The sequence below is a fragment of the Fringilla coelebs genome (assembly GCF_963513975.1).
Source record: "Fringilla coelebs genome assembly, chromosome: 1".
Classification (NCBI taxonomy): Eukaryota; Metazoa; Chordata; class Aves; order Passeriformes; family Fringillidae; genus Fringilla; species Fringilla coelebs.
In genome coordinates this window covers 143,064,045-143,087,760 of record NC_140028.1, presented here as the reverse complement: position 1 = coordinate 143,087,760, position 23,716 = coordinate 143,064,045, and the positions used below count along the sequence as shown (strand labels likewise).

General features: G+C 40.1%; 1 protein-coding gene across 6 annotated transcripts in view; it reads right to left on the bottom strand.

Annotated features, from left to right (window-relative positions):
* The window catches only part of DIP2C (disco interacting protein 2 homolog C), a 309,487-nt gene that overhangs the window by 89,211 nt on the left and 196,560 nt on the right, over positions 1-23,716 (bottom strand). For 5 of the 6 annotated variants that reach the window (XM_084220016.1, XM_084220018.1, XM_084220019.1 and 2 more), the window contains 5 exons: positions 18,399-18,530; positions 16,916-17,035; positions 15,778-15,975; positions 5,307-5,398; positions 1,422-1,532 (listed from right to left, as the gene is read on the bottom strand). In XM_084220016.1, coding sequence (XP_084076142.1) covers positions 1,422-1,532; positions 5,307-5,398; positions 15,778-15,975; positions 16,916-17,035; positions 18,399-18,530 — 653 coding nt within the window. The remainder of the gene's footprint in view (positions 1-1,421; positions 1,533-5,306; positions 5,399-15,777; positions 15,976-16,915; positions 17,036-18,398; positions 18,531-23,716) is intronic. The other variant, XM_084220017.1, reaches the window with a different exon arrangement.

Sequence of the window (23,716 nt, the reverse complement as noted above, 5' to 3'; positions counted from 1 at the left end):
AATGATCCACTCCCTCCCTCCATCTCTCTCTCCTCCTTCACCAGTTTAACAAATGCCCCCTGCTCCTGCTCCCACTCCTTCTCTCCCTGCCACCTTCTGGTTTCACCATGGCAGGCAGGAGCCCACCAGAGGGACATGTGTGATTGAAATGGAGAAATGCTGAGGTCAATTCAGCTTCCCAGAGGGGAGAAAGGCTCAAGCAGGTTCATTCAGGAAGGAATCTCCAGATATTTTGAGCTGTTAATTGGTTGTGTGAGATGTCCAAACTGCAAAGGCTTTGTGAGGACTTACAATCTTGTTTCCATGGCTTTCATATGAAAGGGAGGGTTCCTGTCCATGAAACAAAGATCTGAGCTTCTGTTCTAGAGTACTCTAACACTGGAACATTTCAAAGAAAAGCCCTTGACAATTGAAATATTGAAAATGTGACCAAAGCAGGCCTTTGCTTGGCATCTCATGGCTTCAGTCAACATTTTCCAAAACAATTCACTTTAAAAAGAAAACTTGTAAAGATTAGAGAACACTCTTTGTGTGGATAATTCAAGACCAAATAATTAAAGTAAGGCATTATCAGTGCTAGCTAATAAAAGAGCAATTATACAAGGGGGGGCAGCCAGACATCGGGATTAAGGGGATATGAGCAAAACCAACCCTTGTAATTAATAAATACACTTTGCTGCCTTCAAGGCCTACATCCTCAGATCCTGCAGGATCTAAGTGATCCAGCTGTGGTTCAGCCCACCCCTCACTGCCCCCAGACACTCCTTCCAGCTGGAACTGCTCTAGCTGTCTCCTAACACTTCTCTGGGATATGTGGTTGTACCTTTGAACCAAGACTGGATGTGAAATGCTTTTGATCAGCAGTGCTCAGTTTTCTCTATGAATGTATGCTCTGTGGCAAGAACTCCTGAGCTGAATTTGTTCAAGTGCCACCCTTGGCAGAGGTGACCATGGTGACAGAAGCTTTGGGACACATATGCACATATAGACACAGGAGAAAGCATTTCCATAACAGCTTTGAAGTAGCACACACACATCAGTGGCATTATAGCATAGCTTGGGTTGCAGGGACAGGTGGAAAATCAGCAGTTGTTGCCAATGATTCTTTGTCAGTGGCCAACACCAGAAGGCTTTAAAAGGCAACAAAGGTAATCCATCTATGACTGGCAGAGCTGTTCTCTTGAAAAATTTTCCTCTCATTTTCCATGCAGACCTGCATTTGCTGAAACTGCAAGCACATCTTCAGATTTTCTATCACAAAACAGAAGGAACTATATATAATTCACCACAGAGCACTATCTTGGTATCCTCATATACAGAGCCAGCTAACCACAAAAATGTACTCAAAAGCTATGTTCAGTTGTGATTTATTCTGATGTAAATGCTAAAATGGAGTAAAAAGCAGAAACTGATTGCCCTACCTTTCTTGTAAGTGGCACTTCAATAGGGACGGGGACAACTTCTGCAAGCAGGCAGCCATAAAATGCCACCATGAAAGCAGCAGGATCATTGTTAGGAAACACCAGGGTTACCTGAAAGAGAGAAATTTACATTAAAAATGTTTTATCCTAGGTGTCAGATCATGGTAATTGGAGTTTCCAGGCTTCCTTTTGGATGCAGATGATACTAGAGCACTTCTAAGACAGCTATTCAAATGCCTAATAACAGATGAATGAGGAATCAGAAAGAATTTATTCTGATAAATATTCTTTTAATGAATATTTTCACTTAGGATGTAGTTAAATATTTTCATGCTGCATTGTTTCCTACATTGACAACACCTTTCATCTGAATTAACTGATTGCTTTACCAGTGTTAAATAACCTCAGTAAATGGAATTAGAAGGATTTTAGATTCTCATGCAATAATTTGCTTGAAGTTACTGAAACCGAAGTGTACATGTGACCAAATCAAATTATCCAGACTTAGGATGTCATTATGCCAATCATTTACACGCTGTTTTGTTTCACTGCACTTTGCCCCATACAACAGTTTTGTTCCAGGACTGTCCTGTTGTCCCAGTGTAAAGTTTCTGTGTGCTGTGTACACACAAAACCTGGTATCTAGAAGCAAACGTCACACCCAGAGCTGGCCATATCACATGCCAGCCTAGGTGTGGATTTGTTGAACTTAACAGCTTCAGGGCTAGGGCTGGGGAATTATTTAGATAAAAGAGTGCCAAAACCAATCACAGATCACCAGAATGCTCAGCAGGTTCTGAGCTGTGCAGCTTAACCCCTGCAGGCCCTGCCTAAGGCAGGACAGTGCCTGAGACTCTCCGCAGGCAAAGGGAAAGCAGAAGGGAGGGGTCACAGCCTTGCTGAGGATCCAGCCACTTCAGAGAGCCCCCAGCTCTCCCTGCAAGGGCAGGAACAGGGCTGCCCTCGCTGGTGAATGGCCTCAGTGGCTGGATCCTCTCTGTGTTTTATTTCAGTTCAGTCAGATGGGCATTCTCAGCTCACGTCCTAAACAGCTGTAACACAGCTGGTAACTCCTGCACACTCAACTGCAGTGGCATGCAAAGGCATGGCAAATGATTCCAAACCCCTTTCCCCTGGGCTCACACACAGGACAAGGCTGTATTATCACAGTTCTTGCCATTTGCTGAAACTACTTAGCAGCTCTTGAGTTTTGACTGCTTCAACATCCACTGAAGTTTTGTTGAAGTAAAATCATGATGTTTCCATGTGTGCTCCAAGGTTCAGTAACTGGAGATTGTAAGCATTCCCAGAATTTTCACATGGCTTCAGAGGTAGACACCTTCACACATCAACTTGATTTCTTCAAACAAGAAGAAATCTAACCAACCTTGTCCAAGTGGGTCCAAAATATCTCTGGTTTTTAGGCTGAAGACTTTAACCTCATAATTCTTCATTGCTACTTTATCTGGATACTTGCACATTAAACAATCCAAGTGCTGGAGATGGCTGTGCAGAGCTTACTATATGCAAATGGAAATACAGGGATTTTGCCAGGTGCATGGGGGGGATGGTAGAGATTGCTGAGCCCAGCAAACATCTGAAAGATCCCAAAATATACTTTGAGGGTTCTTAGGTTTTGCATTGGTCTTTGCTTACATAAAGGCAGTGAAGGTTTGGCTGGGAATCTTTGAAAAGGAGCTGACAGAGGTGAAAAAAATCTCACTGAAGTCCAGTGGGAATGAGGCATTAACTTCCTCTCCAAAAAACATTAATCACTTACAGACTTGTACCAAATAAATAAATAAATAATGTGTGTAAAAGCAGAAAGGGCTGAGGGAACAAAATCATACAGTGTATATTAGCAGATGAGAATCTGGTTAGCTAGTAGATATTTCAGAGAGCAAGATTAATTTCCAGGCAGCTGTCTGGGGTGATGCAAGGTTAAATTTCTGAAGTTACTATAGAAGGCAAATGGACTTTGCCACGTATAATACCAGAAACAAGGAAGGAGATGCAGGCACGTTCATTTACTTTTTGGCTCAGACAAAGAACATAAAAGGTGAGGTAATGGAAAACAGATTGTATTGACAGAAGTTGTTTTTAAAGGGAAAATATAAACTATTCTATATATATCAAAATAAGGAAACAAATACATTCTCATTTGGAAAAGACCAGAAATATATGCCTGTATTTCATCTAGTATTTAAAACTGCCTTTAAGTGTTATCACACAACACACATTACGTAGAATAAAGTCACCTTCAAAGAGGTCAGAAAGCTTTTTTGTTATTACAACAGGGGTGTAACAGCCAGAATCACAGCCTAGAGCATCAGAAGTGCTGTAACACCTCATCTTCAATGTGAAGTTGCCTCAAATGATCACATTCCTGTTACACAGGGATGCCAGGCAAGATGTTTTTACAACACAAAGCATATGCTTTCAGCACTCGGCTACAAACATTTGTTTCACTCTAATCTAGGCTGACTTATTTTAGATGAGCTGCAATTTGTTCCTTACATGTCCTGTGCTAGCTAAACTTCCAGTTTTCAGCCTGAACTATCCACAAATCCTTTCTTAACGTTAGGAGATGCCAGTGACTGCTGCAGAAAATGACTACAAAGATGGGCAGGCAGCACACAGTAAATAAGGAGAGATGCACATTGCCTCTAGGTGAACTTTATTCTTTGGGAGATTTCTGGGTGGACTGTTTTGATGTGTACACTTCAATAACTTGCTGCTTCTGCTGTGTTAGAGACACACTTGTAAGTCAAGTAAAAGAGTCTTCAGATCTTAGTCCTGGCTGAATGCCATTGTAGGAAGCAATTTAGATTAAGGATCTAGAGATCCTTTAGTTAATTTCTTTATGATTTATTTCAAAAAGAAACACAGGAAGGACTTCCACTTTTGGGTTTTTTCCTCTTTTTTTTCCTTCTGGTAAGCATTAATGCATGCTTTCATTTTTGAAGCCCTAAGACATGTAATGCAAGCAGACATGTTTCTCACATGTGGCACAAGAGGATCAAGTGAACCAACAGCTTGAGAATTGCTATCAGACACCGGAGGGGGAGACTTAATCCGACACTCACAACTCTAAGCACTAGGGCAGGACTAAAATTTGCATTTCTGACAAATTTGTCCTGGAATATCCATTCCATGGCTTAGATCCAAACTGGAATGGGACCTGTGGAATTTTCTATGCACGCTCTGGCAGAGAAAATGAGCAGCAGGCTAAGACAGCCTTGGCAAAGGGGGAGGTTTGTAAGTACATTGTTAGCAAAACCATAGGACATCCTTGTCTTCATTTAACATCTTCAAGTGCCACCTCTGCAACTCTTGCTCTCTGTGGGCTTTATCCATCTACTTAGATTCAGCCTCTAGCAGTAGCTGCATCAGAGTCAGAACCAGGAATGGAAATATTCTCTCTGTTAACAGGGAGTGTCATTTATTTATTCAGCTAGCTGCCAAAATGTGCTGACTTTGCTTGTCTTTGTCCTCCACAATGCTTCTCTTGTTTCTACCATCTCAACAACTACAAAGTCATTAGTAAGTCAGTTTTTTATCCACATGACACCTCTAGGCTCCATAAGCAAGCTTTTGCTAAACAGACTGTTGTTCAGTGTCCAAAAATCACTTTCCGTGGGAATGTTTATTGTTGATGTTGCCACAACTTCAAGTTCAGGGGGTACCAGCTCAGGTTACTTAAAATATGCAGTTCAAAACATCTGTCTGGATGATCAGTCTTAGGGAGGAAACAGCAGATTTCAGCACCCTGTCCCACACCCCATTATTTCACTTCACTAATTTTCTCTGAGCCCCCCAAATACCTCATTCTCTCTTTGTCAATACTGGATTTGAACTATTACAAATAATCATTGAGATACTCACCCTGTCTCCAGGTCGTACCATTGGTTCTTGTTTTGTGCCTAATTTGTGTAGTATATTGTAAGCAACCTTCATACTTCTGGTCCAAAGTTTGCCTATTAACACAAAATTTTCAAAATTAATATAAAAATTCTTACGTTTTACAAGATTATTAAACAGAAAGAATACCTGAGAAGTTGAAAACACAGAGTAGGAACACTTATATTAGTTTTCCAACTAAATATGACACTACTACTGGGACTACTGGAAATATTTAAATACTTATCAGAAGTTTTCTTTGTACTTCTTTTTTCAAGACAGCAGCACTTTAAAAACAAAAAGAGAAGTGAGAATAGCTTTCTTTATGGCAGAAGTGTTTTACTTTGGGTAAAACTGGATCTTGACTCTGAAATTAACTGTTAGAAGGGGCGGGTGCACCATCAAGTCCAGACATCCAGACCCCAACACCTTAGCTGTAGCAAGGTGGGCACAGCACATTTCAGCACAGACTGGCCTCAAGGGTGATGTTCTGTTTTGAGCACGGCAGTTCTCTCACCAAGGAAAAAGGAAAGGAGCCCCAAGAAGCAGAGGCAAAGAAAAGAAAACATCAACAAACAGAAAACACCCCACAGCCAAAGGGGCACACTGAAGCAGCAGGGACCCTCTGAACCTTAGCACATCCATGAGGCTGTTTCACTTTTAATCCTGGGCCTTCTTCCATTTAACTTGGTTTTTTTCCTTCTCACCTGCTCCCACACCCTCCCTTCTCTCATTCATTTCACTTGCCCCAGTTACCCCTCCTTACTGTCTCTCTCCTCCCTTCCTTCACCTTTCCAGCACCACTCTTATCTAATCCTTATCAAGTCCCCAATATTCAATAAAGAAAAATTCTCACCCCAAGACCTCCTTGCCCACAATACAGGTCTTTCATTAATCCTTCAAGTGATTGGCATCTTTGCTCTTCCAGATGCCCTTTGTTTAGAGACCTTGTTATTCCATGTGAACAAGTTTAGCAGCCCTTGTGCTTGGCTGGCCCCAGGTACTGCCTTTAAGCACTATTCATTCTGACAGTAACAAATCTTTAATTCATGCCCAGCAAAAACTGAAACGATAATAGGTTCTGACAACAGGTTACCTATGGAGTTCAGCAGTTCAGGCCCCAAACATCCACTACTGCTATTTATAACTAAGCCAAGCAGTTGCTAAAATAAGAACCTCCACATCCTGGTTATAAAATGCAATACTAGTGAATAATTTTTAAGTGCAAATCTGATGTAAATATAAAGTAAGAAGAGAAGGCCAGATTTTCTATTTTTTCTCGCTTAAGGAAAATTGGAAGGGTCACTGCTGCTTGTTATGGAGAAACTACTAAATGCATTTCTTATGAAAACAGTAATGTAGTATCATCATTAAAATGACACCATATTTGCATGTTGAACTGTCTTGCTGCTCAGAAAGGAACACAATTCTGTTTCACTGGAAATTCAGCACAGATACAGGAGCATGTCTGCAGGATTAACTCTCACAGAACTACCTGCATTTGATGGAAAGGAAGTGTTTGAAATCCTCCCTACTGCTACAGTTAACACTTGAACTTGACAAATGAGTAGGATAAAAAAAGGATGCCTTAAGAAAGCAAATAGTCTTTTTACTTAAGTTTTTCAACATTAAAGCTTTAGTGGCAACAAACTTAAAAGAGCAATTAGTAATGACACAGAATATTGGAGAATGGAAATCAAAAGGCTGGCAAAAGTTCTGAATTGAAAAAGAGAACCATCTTTACACAAAACACTTTAAAACTTGAAATGAACATTGAAGGAGCTGCTGTGAAAAGTTATGTCTGAGCTCTAAAGAGTAAAGCTGTAACAAGCCTTAAATTTACATTTGGGACAGATTCACACTAATTTCTCATCTATCAAATGTACCATCAAATATTTTCTTTAAAAATCTAAGGGCTATTCATATTACAGTATTTAGATGCATTCTTTCAGAGGTACCCAGGTATGCAGTACAATCATCTCCACCTAAGAGTCCTGGATAAATACTGAAATTAAGTTCTCTCAAAGTCTAAGAAAATTTAAAGGAGTAGTTTCTAGTAGAGTTTTAAATAAGTTCAAACACATTTTGTCATGATGCTCTTTTATTGCCAAAATTTTATTTCATCTTCTAAGACACAGATAATATAAGACTGCCTTCCTAATCCCTCACCTTTCTGTTTGAATACACTTTGAACTGCACAAAAATGGCCACAATATGTGCTAGTGGCCAGAAAAGACTTGAATTTTCTGTCACCACAGCTCTTTCCTTCTCTGTTTACTGGTGTGATACCAACCTGTGCTAAGTATCTGAGGCACACATGGCTCTGAGTATGAAACTGTGGAAAACTGGAGTGAAGCAGCTTGCTTGCATTCAGCTGGGGAGGGGCTGGAACACAAAGATCTTACAAGCTCTACAATGCCACTCCAACCCTTGCAGGCTCTGCCTGCCCTTAGCTGCTGCCAACTCTGCTCCAGTGTGGGCTGCCAGGGACCCCCAGGCACCGTGGTGAGCAAGTAGAGCAAAGTCCAGGCAGATCTTGAACTGAATTGTTGAACAGGAAGTCTGGAATTTCTCTTGCAGGGTATATAGCTGTGTTCCAAAAACTAAATTAAAAAAGGGCCACAAAAGGAGCAGCAGTAACCCAGAGGCTGGAGCCAGGAATGTATGGATGATCAAGGCCAGATCAGCGGCTTCTGGATGGGGCACAACCTTCTGACCAGACGTGGACCGGCCGTGGGTCTGTTTTGTCACCTCGGCTGTTTGCCCTCCCCGGCCTGACACCAAGAGAAACACAAAGGACTCCAAGTCTGCGGGATAACAGCCCTGAGAAACGGAGGCTGTTCTACAGAAGGAAATCTTTGAAGTGTTTCCTTCCTTGGTTCTGCCTAGGCTGCAATTCAGAGCAACTCTTCCTTTGCAAACTTGAGAGATTAGACGCTGCCGGGAAAAAAGCCGATTGCTAAAACCTCTGGCACAAATCCCGACGCTGTGACCTTGCTGTGACCTGCACACGGTGCCACATCTGTGCTGTGGGACTGGGAGGCCTGGTGAGGAGGCCAGCTGTGCTCCAGCCGAGGCTGCCACCCTGAGCTGGGGCTTAGGGCTCATCCCCACGCAGGATAAATCGCTTCGTTCCGTGGGCTCCAGGGGAAATCTGGTTGGGCCACCAGGGATACCTCTCATTGTCCTCAGCCCAAGTTCAGTGAAGCACCAGCCCTCCTTGGACAAAAACACTGCCATTAATCTTCTGAGCTGGCTTGAAGACAGGGGGGAGGATTAGGAAACTCAAGCAGCAGCTTCATTTGGGAGTGAGTGGAGCAGCCCGTGTCCCAGCTCAGTGCCAGAGCTCCTCTTTCCCATGCCACATGCCTCAGCCCTTTCTGCAGCAGAGCCCAGGTGCTGGAGCCTGGAGCTGCTCTGCTGCTTCCCTGCCATAACCCCATACCCTGTAAGCCCTTCTGCTCCTGGCATTCTTGACCCCATCCCCACTGCAGCAGGGTCCTTCCAAACAACATTACTACCCACCACACCAGTGCAGGATTTGTGCCTGTCAGGCCCTGATCTCACCAGACAAACATTAACAGCTACTTTCATGCATTTACAAAATGAAGGATTGTTATGTCATCTACAGAAGTGTCCCATGGTATTTAAGGCACAAGGGGTCCCTCTGGAAGGGGCCCAGGCTCTGCAGACCCAGGGCTGGCACTGCCAGTCACACACATATCATGGGATATATGGGGCACTGGATGTTTAGGAACACGAATTACCCCTCTGTTTTCAGGTCACAAAACCATTGCCCATAAAAAGCAGACTGGTAGAGTTCCCCCAGCTAATTCTGGAAAACAAAACCCCAGTCACAGGCAGTTGATGCACACCTTGTTGCTACTACAGTTTATTACCTTGTCCTACCTCCCACTGAGCTGCTAATTGAGCTGCTGCTTTCCAAAATCTTGTATAGCTCCACAAGATGGAAAGAAACAGAGCTTTTCTGTCCATCTATGATTGCCTAACTTATAATTGCTTGTTTACTGAAATAAATCTTCCTCCAAACAGTTTCACTTAGCCACTTCTGTCACTTTGCCAGAGTGCTGCTGCCAGACTCCCATGCCCTAGCAGCATGCTGCTGCAGGGAGGCCTTTCAGGCTCTTCACACACTTTGCAAACTGAGCAGAGTTCCCACTGTCCAGTGAGTAACAGCAAGTACCACTCTGCCTCTGAATGTGAGCCATATCTGGCAGACATCACATGTGCAGGAATGCTGGGAAGGACAGGATGGAGAATGGCATCTCACCTTCTGGCAGCTGTGACAAACACTCTTAGCACCCATGTGGAGCCAGGCCTTTTCCTCCTGCCACTGGAGTTTTGATTTAGTTGAGCAGTATAAACTCTACATCAGCAATGATATGTTTTATATTCAGTCATCTTCTTTTTTTTAAAGTCTACTCAGATGGCAATAAAATTTAGCAAGTGAAGGGAGTTAATACCCAGTCCCATCTGGTTAAGCAACACAGTATGAAGGTAAAGGAAAATGGTGTTAAAAACCACACAAAAAGGGATCTGTTAACAAAAATTAGCGATTTTTCACATGACACTGAGGTAAATCCCCTTCCTCTTCCTTTCCAAATCTGTAAAAGAACTAAATGTTTGTGTTGAATGTAAAGAAGGTTTTAATAGAAAAGCTATATCAGGGAGAAAACTCAGAAAACAAACCACAGTGAATTTCCTGACTGTCTTCAGGACACTTTTCAGAACCACACAGCAGTAACTCAACAAAGCCAAACCAGTGGGTGCTTACCAATCTCCGTGCACAGCAACTGCGAGGCTGCCAAAGTTTAACTGCAAATAATTTTGTCAAATATTCATTTTCTCAATACCACAATACATCATTCCTTGTATTAAATAGAAACAAGAGCATTTATTAAATCTAGGGGAAATGGCAAACTTCCTAATGCTATGCAAGTAAAGGGGCTTTTTTTTTTGCTTTGCAAAGTAATACTTGCAGCTTTACTGCTCTGGTAATCCTTTCTTCATGAACTCTTTGGATCCAGCCTAAACAGAAAATGAAGTTGTTGTCTCTTGGGATAAAAAATCCAAAGAAAAAGAAAATATTCTGTTGCAGAGAATTAAGGACTCCAGACACACTCAGAATAGAGGCAATCTTGCTAATACAGTGCTTGATATTGAAGTCTGAATCATATAATCCAGCAATTTTCAGGTTTTTTATTAAAGAAATAAAGATTTAAAGTACTGAACAAGAAATAAAGATTTAAAGTATTGAATAATTATAAGATTAATATCTGTCTGGGGATTTAAACCATGACTATTTGTGAGTCCTGAATTATTTCAGAGGTAAGGACAGTTTGGTTATGCAGCTACTTGGTCATCTTGAATCTGTCTCTCTCCTGCTGATAATTGTGAAATTCCTGGTTGGGGGCATTCTCACAGAAAGGCCAGGAAAGGGTGCAATTGCGCACCAGGTGCAGAATGGATTTGGGTTGGCTGGTTTTGGCCTGTTATTACCTTTAAGGTATGCCAGGATATCTCCAGTATGAGCAACATCACCTCTGCTGAGGCAGGATCCCTTTGGCCCCAAAATGTTTACAGTTGCTTTAAAGTTACTTTTAAAATCAGCAATTCAATTGCAAAAAAATGCCATTTCCCAAGCATTCCCTTCTCCACAGAATCTAAAGGGAAGAAACTGTCCTCTGCCCAGAGAGTCACATCTGCTCTTTTTTCTGAGCCTTGATGTCTCTGGGGGGCCTCTGATGTGGGAAACACTACATCAGAGCTACTGAAAATGGTTTCAAAAAATCTGATTACAAATAGCATGAGATATAGGAATTAGATTCTTTGAATAAGACAAATTTAACTGGTACTTGTTTTGTTGTTTTTAACAATGGTTACAAAAAGAAAGCTCAAAACTTGTTTATTGATTAATTACTTTCAACACTTTACTTTTTTCCTAGCCTTAGTATAATAATTTGAAATAAGAAAAGTAGTTCTGGGATCATAAGGACTACACAGGATTTAACTGCCCTTTATTAACATTTCTTGTCTAAGAAAACACTAAGCAGTTCATTATTAATACCAAAACCAGATGCCTCACTACTCTGATTAACTTTGAGCCAGAAATTGTCTTCCTTTTCCTCAAAGTACATACACATTGCTTTTCTAGTCAGAGTTCAGACTCTCATAAAACCTGATAAAGACATATTTCCTTCCCATATCTCAGACATTTCAATTTATGCATATTCAGTGATTTGATTTATAAAGGGATTGAGAATAACTTAACTAAGATGTTCTCCACTTAAACAAGTTCCCAGAGGAACAAAATATTTGAGAAATAAGTGATATTCATAGCGTTTCATTCACTAGAAAGAATTTAAGAATTTTGAGCACATTAAATAAAGATTACAACTGGGGCACTGAGAAGAACTGAGGCAAACGCTTCAAACACTTGCTTGAAAAAAAGGATCAAGTCTGCAAGTGCAGTTATACATTTATTCTATCTAAAGTAATCTGAGACACGTGGAAAAAACCAGTCCTGACATGCTATGAAGACAAGAAGCTCAAAAAACATGCAGAAAAAGACACAGGAGATACAAGGCATTACAAATTTGATGAACTCCTGCAGAGAAATGGGAGGGCAGCAAGGATTTTTAGCAACGGCTGGAAGTGCAACTTCCTTAAACTGGTTCCCCTCCTGGCCCAGAAGCCCTTCCCAGCCTGGAGCCCTCTCCTCCCAAAGCCACATGAACACATCAGCACCCTCAGGGGACAAATCCATTGCAGGGCACCACAAGGTGGTCCCTGCAGCACTGACCCACCCCTGGCTGCATGGCAGATCTCAGCCTGGCCTCTGCTCTGAGCCCAGAGGTGTCTCTGGAAGGGACAGCAAAGGGAAGTTGTGAGGAAGGCTTTGGAGAAGCAGAATTTTGTGGATTCTCAGAGCTCCTTTTAAGCACACAAGGCCACCAAGGGCAAATAAGAAAGCATCCTGGATAGATGCAAGAGGCCAGCACTGTGTTTGTCAGGGCCAGAAGAGAGCGTGATGTAAGAATCAAGACCAAGGTCACAGTTGGGATGAGGTTTCACCAAGTAGATACAGCAAATGGCCTCAATTAGAAAAGATTTCCTGCTAAAATAACCTGTGAGGTTTGGAGACAAAGTGGCTGTAAAAGAAAGGAAAGAAAGGAAAGGAAGGAAAGGAAGGAAAGGAAGGAAAGGAAGGAAAGGAAGGAAAGGAAGGAAAGAAGGAAGGAAGGAAGGAAGGAAGGAAGGAAGGAAGGAAGGAAGGAAGGAAGGAAGGAAGGAAGGAAGGAAGGAAGGAAGGAAGGAAGGAAGGAAGGAAGGAAGGAAGGAAGGAAGGAAGGAAGGAAGGAAGGAAGGAAGGAAGGAAGGAAGGAAGGAAGGAAGGAAGGAAGGAAGGAAGGAAGGAAGGAAGGAAGGAAGGAAGGAAGGAAGGAAGGAAGGAAGGAAGGAAGGAAGGAAGGAAGGAAGGAAGGAAGGAAGGAAGGAAGGAAGGAAGGAAGGAAGGAAGGAAGGAAGGAAGGAAGGAAGGAAGGAAGGAAGGAAGGAAGGAAGGAAGGAAGGAAGGAAGGAAGGAAGGAAGGAAGGAAGGAAGGAAGGAAGGAAGGAAGGAAGGAAGGAAGGAAGGAAGGAAGGAAGGAAGGAAGGAAGGAAGGAAGGAGGGAAGGAGGGAGGGAGGGAGGGAGGGAGGGAAGGAGGGAAGGAGGGAAGGAGGGAAGGAAGGAAGGAAGGAAGAAAGAAAGAAAGAAAGAAAGAAAGAAAGAAAGAAAGAAAGAAAGAAAGAAAGAAAGAAAGAAAGAAAGAAAGAAAGAAAGAAAGAAAGAAAGAAAGAAAGAAAGAAAGAAAGAAAGAAAGAAAGAAAGAAAGAAAGAAAGAAAGAAAGAAAGAAAGAAAAAGAAAGAAATGTCTGAGCTGTGCATGGTACCCTAGTTAGAGCCTCGAAGATGGATTGTCTACAACAATCCGCAAAAGAGGAGGTAAATATGCTTGGTGTTAAGGGCATTAGGACTCCTGCTCAAGATGGGCCTTCATCTAGCTGATAGCTACAAAGAAATTCCTGGAAATCATCTTGGAAAGGTGGAAAAAAGCGTGGAATAAGCAGGCAAACCTGTCATTCACCCATGCACGGACAAAAAGCTAGAGAAGAATGGAATCAAAAAACATCAAAGAGAAGCCTCCTTTTAACCACAAAGCTGGAAGATAAAGGAAGATTTCCATGAAGAGGGTGTGAAAAATGACTGAAGCAAAAACAGTAAATAGAGGTAAAGTATTCAAGAGGAGGTGCAAGTGATGACAACATCTCAAAAACCAACACTCTGGAAAATTAGAATTATTCTTATAATTCACAAATATTTGTGAAATTTAGGAAAATTCATAATGGTATTTCTTTAAATAACTGCAAAATACAAACTAGAGGCTACTGAAAATCATCAGGGTTGATAGTTAAAATTTTAGTCACCTGATCATAACAAGCACAGGAAGAAATTGAGTGTCACAGTAATACCATGTGGCAGGATTGTGGCTAAGCTCATCTTTCAAAAGTTTATTACTACCAGGCCAGTGGAACTATGCACAAGGATAAAAAGTCATGAGTAGGAGTGTCTTTAATGATTTCAAGGCTTAATGTCTATTAATTTTCAAGTTAAAAACTGCCATGCCTGCAGTTGCTAGAAAATATTACAGGCACAGAAGGTGGACTAGCTCATTCATAAAGTCACCAGTGAAATGGCAGGTGGCTGTATTGTTAATGACATTTCCAAAGCATTTTTCATTTAAGGAAACTAGAATGGCATAGTAAATGAACATTTCCCATGAAAAATAATATCAGCGTTAAATGCACCCTGCAGAGAAGAATTCAGCAAATCTATGAAATGTTTTGGCTTGCAACTTCTTTTATCTATAAAAAGAAGACAACAAAAAAAAAGAACTTTTTTGTTTCTGACCTCAGGAAACTACTGAAAGGCAACAGGAAAACCACATCCCAAAGTGCTGCCAAATGAAAGGTGCAAAACCACGAATTTTAGTCCTACTTTTCTCAAGATTCAGACAATGCAGAAGAGGAAAGAGTCATTTCAGAAGAGAGAAGCAAGCTAGGTGGCTCCATGAGCCATGCAGATATGTTCCTTGGGTTGATCTGCTCACCCTACAGCCTCAGGCAAAGCAGGACATATGCTCAGACTCTCTGGACAGAATCCCAAATTCAGAAAAATAGTCTGATCCTCAGTAACAGCTTAATTTCCTTTCCTGTCCAATTTATTTAAAGCATTCAATAGATGACATGACTTCTGCAAACATGTAATTGCAAACTTTAAAATTCTTCCCCAGTTTCAAGTAAATGTCCTTAAGGAAGAAAAACATTCATCAATGGTGAATCATATGTTTGCCCCTGAAATTAAGTCACTTCTTAACTCTGAAGTACCTGAAGGGAAAATGTTTCATGCATGACCCTCAGTTGCAAAGGTTCTCTTATGCTTTAAAAGCCTTTAACGATATTTGCAGTGCCAAACTTGTGGCAGACAACTTTTGGCTAGAGACCATCTGAGTCTGACTTCTGAATGGAAATGAATGTTCAGCACTGAACAAAACAGACAGACCTCTATATCAGAGCATGTAACAACATTCTCTGCACAGAACTCCAAGTGCCTGAGAAGGTAGAAATATAAAAAGCAAAATAATTTTTATATCCCTCTCAATAGCATACAGAAATGTTCCAACTCACTTTCAAAGTCTGACAGTTATTCATAATAATTCCTTTGAATATCTCCCAAATGTCCCCTGAACATCTCAAAATCAGAAGCAATATGGGAGTTATTTGTCAGAGATATCCTTATGTTGATTTTTATTTGGCCTTTCTTGGTAGCAATACATTGTCAAGCAGTATACATTGAACTACATGAACATACCAAAGGTCACACTAAAATATATCCTGGCAAATCTATTTCAAGGGGGTACATTTGCTAGTTGTACAATTAACCCATCAGGAGAAATAATTCAAATCACACTTACTAGAATGTCAGTAAAAAAAGGAAAAAAATCCTATTAACTTCTTCAGGAAGCTGATGAATTTTGTAGACCAGGTTAGGCTTTTGCAGAACAAAGCCTGGGTGATATCCAAGGGCAATGGACTTGGACATCAATCTTCAGGAAAATCTGACCCAGGAAGCATTTCTATTTAAAAGGTGGGTTTAATTTATAATCTGTTATTCCATGGGTATATCTACTCAGCTCTTTTCCTCTGTCTGAAATAAATCATACTATGACATCTCAGCAACCCAGACTCAGACATTAACAGCTTCAGAGCTGTCTTACCTCACTCACAAACAGAACAGGTGCATCATTACAAGGCTTTTTTCACTCTACATTTATGCATTTACTACACACACCACACAGAATATATAAGAGCACAAACAGTTTGAAGAGCGCTCACCGTAAGTGAGAATATACAGTGGTTTTCCATTGGTATCCATAGTGGTTAGGCAAGGAGCTTTGGGTGAGATGGTTCCCCATCGCTGCAAGGCTGCTTCCAGGGAAGGTGGCCAGTTTGTAACCACTCCTAATTGTTCCCCACGCATGGCCAACATCTGAGCTCCTTCTGGCTTTGGCTGGTTTGGATCTGGCTGTTGAACTTATGATAATGAAAAGATATACAGTTACCATGTAAATTCTATACCTTGTGTACACCTGTGTAATCAAGAGAATAAGTTACCTTTGCAAAATGTTCTGAAAACAGTAACATGTAAGAAGGTATTGAAAAGCAACAGAGAAATAAAACAGAATAATTTACTTTTAACTTTAGCACAGATCAAGCAACTGATGCACCTCAGGAATGAAAAGTCCTTGTTCTTACACTAGTTCTACAAGAAGGGAAAGAAACTGCTGAGGCAGCATGCATATACTTATCTTCAAAATAGTAAACTTTCTTTATTCCTAAGGAGAGATGGAGAATAATTTTTCCTGGAAAAAATGCAGTAAGGAGATGAACTGCAGAGCTACTGACAAAAATATACTTTAACAAGTAACAGACTGATTTAAGTCATGTTCCATTCCACGTTTTCTTATAAATTCCTGTGATGACTATTTAAATTTCCACATCCTGGTGAATCTTAATTCTCAAAGCACTGGTCTTTTTTTAAAAAAGTTCAATTTATTGACTTTATCTTTGTTTCTATCTTACATTTAATTCATTTTTCATACTTCACTGTTACACAAAGTCTGTTGTAAAACATTTAGCAGGCTCCCTCACTAACATATTTTCTCTTATTGGTGTTCCAAAGCACTGGCTGTAACCCACAGCTGAATGTTCTCAAAGCAAAGCTTCCCTACACTCTCTTCTGTCATTTCTTTGCAAGCAGAACCAGGAGCTGAGCAAACAAGAAACACTTTTGAGTCCACAGCACTATGTCCAAGCTTACTGCCAGCAGTTTCCACTGAATACCATCGGTTTTTTGGTACTTGCCAGTACAGGAAGGGTTTACTTGTCTTTCTAGAAAGTCAACTTAGGAGACAAACATTTTACAGAGTTTTAATAAGCCATCCCCAAACCTTTTGAAAAGCAGTCATTTTACCTTCTAACAATTCCTCAAAGTCATCTACAAAGAACTCTCGTAATGGTGGTCGCTTGGGCCGTTTTAGTGTATTGACCAGCTGCTGAATCTTTGCTGACACTCTGCTGCTCACTGGTACTCCTGCAGGACAGGGATCAATGCAGACATCAGTCCAGGGCTACGCTGCACCCGCCAGACATCAAGGGGGGAAGGGAAAGTCCAGGACTGCAAGGCCACCACAACTACACTTTCATGCCATACTGTGACCCAAGTGTTTAACATTAAAACACACAAGCAAAAAGGAACAGTGATACCTAATGTAAATGAAACCAATACAATAATGTCAGAGCAAGGTTGCAAAATTAGAAGGGAAGCAGCACACAGACTGAGGGAGAGAAGCACAGTGGGAAAAATGCCCCTACAGTAAATGTCAGTACCCTGAGAGAATTGCCTCAGGAATGGTCAGTGAGGAAACTGGACTGGCCCTCACCATGATCATTGGCCATACCAACACTGATTGACTGGACTGCAGCCTGGTGAAGAGTGTGGGTCATAGGCCCTGCCCCATCATTTATTCTGGGTTATTTTTACACTGCAGGGGACATCTGTCCAGTATCCATCTTAAACATGGCTCCTGTCTTTGTATTACTTCAGCATGCCCCTCTATTCTCTGAACATCCCTGCAGCCAATCCCACCAGCCAGCAATCTCCAAAGGGAGCTCGCTTGCCCATACAGCACTTTGGAAAACACAGCTCTGAGCAGCAGCCTGGGGCAAGGGGCATTTTTATAATACAGTCCCATCAATCACCTCCCCCTTCCTTTTCTCTAGTTGAGTGCAAAACCTCTCCAATGTGCACATCATCTGTTCCTGAACTAATAGCTTTCTGTCACTGCATTGCAGGAATTTTAACTTCTTACCCTTCCATAGGGTTGGCTCCAAATCTTTTATCAAGTGGTGTTTAGAGCTGAAGCTACCAACTTTAGATACAGTACACTTGGTCAACAATTCCATGCTGTGAAATATTGTTTGGTAAGTTTTAGAAAAGAGGAGCAGTAAATAAGGAAGGGCTTACAAATAACTGTTAAAAAAAAAAAAAAAGCCAAAAAAACAAACTAACAAAAAATCAGAGAATAAAATTTTAAACATGTCAATTCTCAAGATGTAGCCATGCTAGGACCTCACATTCTTTGTCATTTAAAAAAAAGACTAGCTGTAACCAGACAGCATGATAATGGCAAATCTAAAGAGATTCTCTGGGGGTTTTTACCAAACAGTTTCTATGGGGAGTCAGCTCTACTGATTAAGAAATATTTCTTTATGTTATCTTCATTGATATCAGCTTATTTTAGAACTGTAAAAGTACTGCAACTTTGTGTTTACAAGTGAAAAGTGCCCAGGAAAAAAGCCACAAAGAACACCCAAAAACCAAGAGCAGATGCATACAATAACCACTAAAAAGGTCAGGATACTCAAAATAACCCCAGTTCTGTTTTGGGACGTACCATCACCAGTCTCCATAAGCTCAGCATTGCCATACTTTGGTGCCACCCGTGCCGTTGATCCTTGTGGTCTTTCTACTTGTATTGAGTGTTCTGAGGTGTAAGTGGTAACATCTGGAGGGGCAGAATGATTTTCTGTGAAAAGTAAGTTAAAAGGTTTAACCGTGTACCTCTAATGTCAAAGGGCAGAAAAGCAAAAGGCAGAGGAAAGGAGACCATTTGAGGATTTTTTCCCCAACACATGAACAGGCATTAAAGTTAATGCACAAAATGATTATACTGAACTATAATGTGTAGTGTAATTTTAATAAGTAAAGTTTGCACTGATTAAAACAGGGCTGTATATCTGAAATCACATAAGCAATAGGCTAAAAGAATGATACAATTAGGCTGTAGGTTCTCCACTGACATCTGATTTTACTTAATGCTTGTGGACATCTGCAAATAGAAAAGACCTAGACAAATACACTTCTCATGGATTACTGTGTTAGTTTTTCTAAGTAAAAAGAACACAGCATGTTGTCAATCACTTGCAAGTGCCAATGCATATCACTTTTATAACCTCTGTATTTTGACTATGTCAGTTTTAGTTAAGAAAGGAAAAAAGTCAGTCATAGCAGGTTTGGAGACCAGAGGCAAAAAATAAAATGTAAAGAAACATGAACTTTGCATTCTTCATGGACACTTGCTTGTCTACTATTTTTAGACAGAGATATTTCAATTCTTCCGCATAACAAAGCCTTGCCTTCCAGAAGGCAAACACGATTTGGTCTGACTCATGCCAGCACTGCTGAACAATTCCACAGAGATAATCTTTCTCTTTCATGGCCTGATAACTCAGCATGCTACCACAGTTCATCTTCCCATGTTTTCAAGTCTGTCTGTATTTCCTATGTATTTATGCTATTTCTAGAGGTTGTCCCATAAATTTTTTGCAGGTTTTTATCCACATTAGATTAGATGGAGATAAATGCCACGAGCAAATAACAACTTTTCTTTCAATTGACATAAATGATCCCCAGCAGCCTCTAAGTTACAAAAGAAGGCAGGTCTTCACTCTGCTGCCATGGAAGTGAAGAGAAATGCATTCTATTTAACAATAGGGTAAGAGTCTTTCAAAATGCAAAAATTCTGGAAAAATGTCATCGTGTTCCAATACTGTTTTCAAGATGTGCTTCTTACTAAACTTTATCTTTAAGCATTATGGTGCTGTAAGTACTGGAACACCAACTTCTACACTAAATTTCATCTCAAACATAATTTTAAAGCACTTTCATTTTTATGAGTTTTGAACTTGGAAACACTGTGATTCTTGTGCATTTAATCCCAAATTTATGCACCATCAACAGAAAACTAATTTTTTGCTACACATACCAGAAAAGGATGCTAATAGATGCTTATTTTGCATGCCTCACATTTAAAGGTAGCATTTGACAGACAATCATCATGCAGATTTAAGACATGACATTAATTCCTGCAGCTGTATTTAATGTTTATATTCATGAACATCATAAGGGCTCAATCCTATCACCCAATCATATTATCTGGTTGAGGAAGAAACAAAATGGCTTTTATTGAGCAACCCAAAAACATCTTGTGTTCTACAAGTGTCCAGTTGGACCTTTTGCTTCTGATCACATCCATTGTTACAATTTTACTGAAACAAACACCTTACATTGTGCTATGTGACCAACTGAAGTACAAGAGATTGAAATTTATACCAGTAATTGCTTGAATAATGTCTTCATTTAAGGTCTTCATTTCTTGTCATTATCAACTATTTTAGTCTCAGCACAATTTTTTGCCCTTTCCTGTTAAGTGGCAAGAGCTTTTTATAGATCATGATTGTATTACTCAATAACTAAGTCAATTTAAAAATGCTGATGTTTATCTTTTTCTCTTTACTTATAATGCAGATTTGCAATGCATATGGGAGATCATGACTAAGAAAATAATTGTACTTAGTCAGCTATTAGTAACATGAGAAAGTATTTTTAAAGTGAGCTGCATTTGCTTACATCTTTGCAGTGAAGTATTCCCATCTTTCAGACTTTACAAGGCAAAGTGAAGTGGAGTTAAAGACTAATTTTTTTTAAATGCATGGACCAGAAGATACATGAGCAGGGATGCTCTCCCTTCAGAACTCTGTGCTTAAAACCAAATTCTTCTTTGTTACACGTGGTGCTGAGCAGGGGAAAAGAACATAACAAGAGTCCTGCTATTTTGTGAAAGGCCTTCCTTTTGAAAAAACAGCACTTGAAGTTGCCTAAAAGAAACTCTCTTCCCAAGACTGCCACCATGGCTCAGCCAAGGAGTTCTCATGCCCTGGCTGCCCAGCTGCTATTCACTTTTATTCTGAAGAAAAGGAATAAGAAAAGGAATACTGAGGTTTGTCTTGATGTGTTCCTTTATAGTATCTGCTTAACAGATGGCAGTATCTACAGTGCTAAGTTTCATCCATTAGATTTACAAATCTTTGGTCACTTAGAGTCTCAGAGTAGGCTTGGAGAAATGAAAATCATACAGACAAAGATTGGGTCTGAATGACTTCTGAAGAAAAAGATAATTGTTATGTTATGTGAAATGTACCCTTATTTTTTGTACAGAACAGTCAATCCAACCTTTGGCTACGGACACAATCTGTAGAGAGTTGCTTGGTCTTATGTCAGGTAACTTGAAGAATTGTTTGAGGTTTCATTAAGAATCATGACCCTGACACATCTGTTCACTAAAAAGTAGAAACTGACAGCTGCATGACTTCAAAGCACTTCCTCCATCAAACATACATATTTGCATCACCTCCTATTCCCATCTCTTCCAATATCCTCGCATTAGGAGATCACAGACAGAACAGCTGTTTCCAGTTAAGGCTCTCTTCATTTCTGCCACTGGAGCAACATCATTTACCCCAATTCATGAAGATCAGAAAGGCCCAAAAAAAGCAGAGCACATTCATGGAGGGATAGGGCACGTGCACTGACAAAGCCCCACGTCTGAGGAGAAGCAAAGGAGTGGAGGAATACTTTCAGTCGGGGTTTGGAAGCTCACACAAGCACCAGGTATTTGAAAAGTCTCCAGGAACTCAAAAAGCATTCCTCCAACACTGTACTTGAAGAAAATGCAGCTTTTACTCCCAAATAAACTGGCTTTTGTGGTTGTCAGGGAAGGGAAATCCAGAGTCAGAGATGCAGATCTTTCCATTAGCAGGTTTTTTCTTGTATTTCTTGTCCAGGTGACAGATTGTATTTTAAACTAATCTCCTGTATAAGTTAACATTCCCCCTCAGCAAACAGGAATTTCCAAGCTGTCTGAAAACCATCAGCCACGCTTATGGCACATGGTTTTATATTTATTTGATTAGCAATCTATGTAGCCTTTAATGTGGATAGAAGCCTTTGATTTTCAAACAGAAACATATTTGAAGCATATAAAAAAACATTAAATGCACCTATAGGATCAAAACTTTGAAGTGAGGTAATTAACTTTATATAGATTTACAATGATAGGGAAGCATTGTGTAATTTTCACCACATGAACCTTTATGAGCTTTGGGATGTGCTTTCTGTCCCTGATTTTTATACACATAGAAATCCAAACCATGTAATACCAACAAATGAAAGCTTGAAGACCTTAGAAATCTGCACAATACTGACCCAAAGAAGGGTCAAAACATCAGATATTTTTAAGAGATTTCACTGGTTTGACCTCTAAATTCAAAAAGTACTGAACACAGCTGTGAGCACACCTATGCCAAACTAAAGATATTGCCTGTAGCTTAATGCAGACCCCTGAGCATCCTAAAGCTGAGAATAAATATTTAAACGATATCTATTCCAAACTAGAACTTTGGCCACAATAAAACAGCAGCAGTCAAATTAAATGAACAGTATAACATTAAAATCATATAACAGCTTATGCAAATTATCTAAATGATTCACAGAGATAACTCTGATTATATTATAGCCAAAGCTTTTTATCAAATCTCTTTTTCAGGACTGCATTAGTATACTTAAACTGGGAAAAAAATCTCCCTTTCACTCTGTGATGTACTCTGGAGGTAAAATCCTAGTGGATATCAGAATGGAGGGCTTTTTTGGGTATCATTAAGGTCCTCCCCATTGCACCTTGAATTTGTATTTCTTAAAATTGGCACCTTCAGAGTATGGCCTTACATATATACAGCTGATTCCTCTCTTGCAGGCTGGTCTGTCTCTGGAGAACAGCTCCTGGACCAAACAAACATCAAGGCATGGTAACATATGTTCTTTGTGACCAAGAACAAACTGTCTCTGATAGCTGAGGAGCCTTAAGGAACAGGACTTCTCTCCTACCAAAGATTATTATTCATCTACCATCACTGGCCCATTGCCTTGGAAAGAGTCAGGCTTTCTGAAGGGTTACTTCAAATCTATTACCTCTTAGAATACATTTAAATGCAAAATCTACCTTCTTGGATAGGAAAGAAACAAAATAGCAATTTAATTTCAAATTCTTAAAGAATGCAGCTCACCCATGAAGAAATACATATTACAGTTATAACTGTGCAGCTTCTCTTACATTTCCAGCGATTTTTGGCAAACACAAGATTTCAGTCTCATCAATCAGATTTTGTGCCCAAATGACCTTTACATTACTACAGCTCAATTAGTGTCCAAGAAGAGATGCAATTTAAGGCATCTTATTGTCAGAATGAATGAAAATATGCATATACTGAGGTAAGCTCAACTGCTTCCTTCAAAGGCAAGATCTTTCTAGTCAGCAAGGCACAATAAAACATGTACAAGAAACAGTAGTTTCCCTCTTCTGCAGAATAGTGCCATCTTAATTTAGCTCTATAAATGCTGTATTATTTACCACAAACTCAGTGATTATAAAAGACTTACTGTGCCAGATTTAAAATTACTAAAATGTCAAATTATAAAGAAGCTATATTTAAAGACACATTAAGACTTTGTGTATGAGTAATGCAACCTTTCAGAATTTGGATAAATTTAATTCTCTATGCTATAATTTCCTGTAGCATTTCAAGATGAAGTCATAGAAAATTATCAAATGCAATGATCAACGTGTTCCCACTGTATGTGTTTCTAAAACAAGGTTCTAAGCATTCATTTAGCATGAATTTATGAATACAATACAAGCTCTTCCCCTGACTGCAATTCTGCCATTCTGGATCATGATGGGAGGATTACTGAAAATGCAGGTGTTACATCAAGCTATATTCACAGCAAAACCCAAGGGATTTGTACTCCCATTCCAGCACATAAAATCATGAACACTGCAGATGCTTTCATGTATCTTATGACATGTACTTGGAAAGG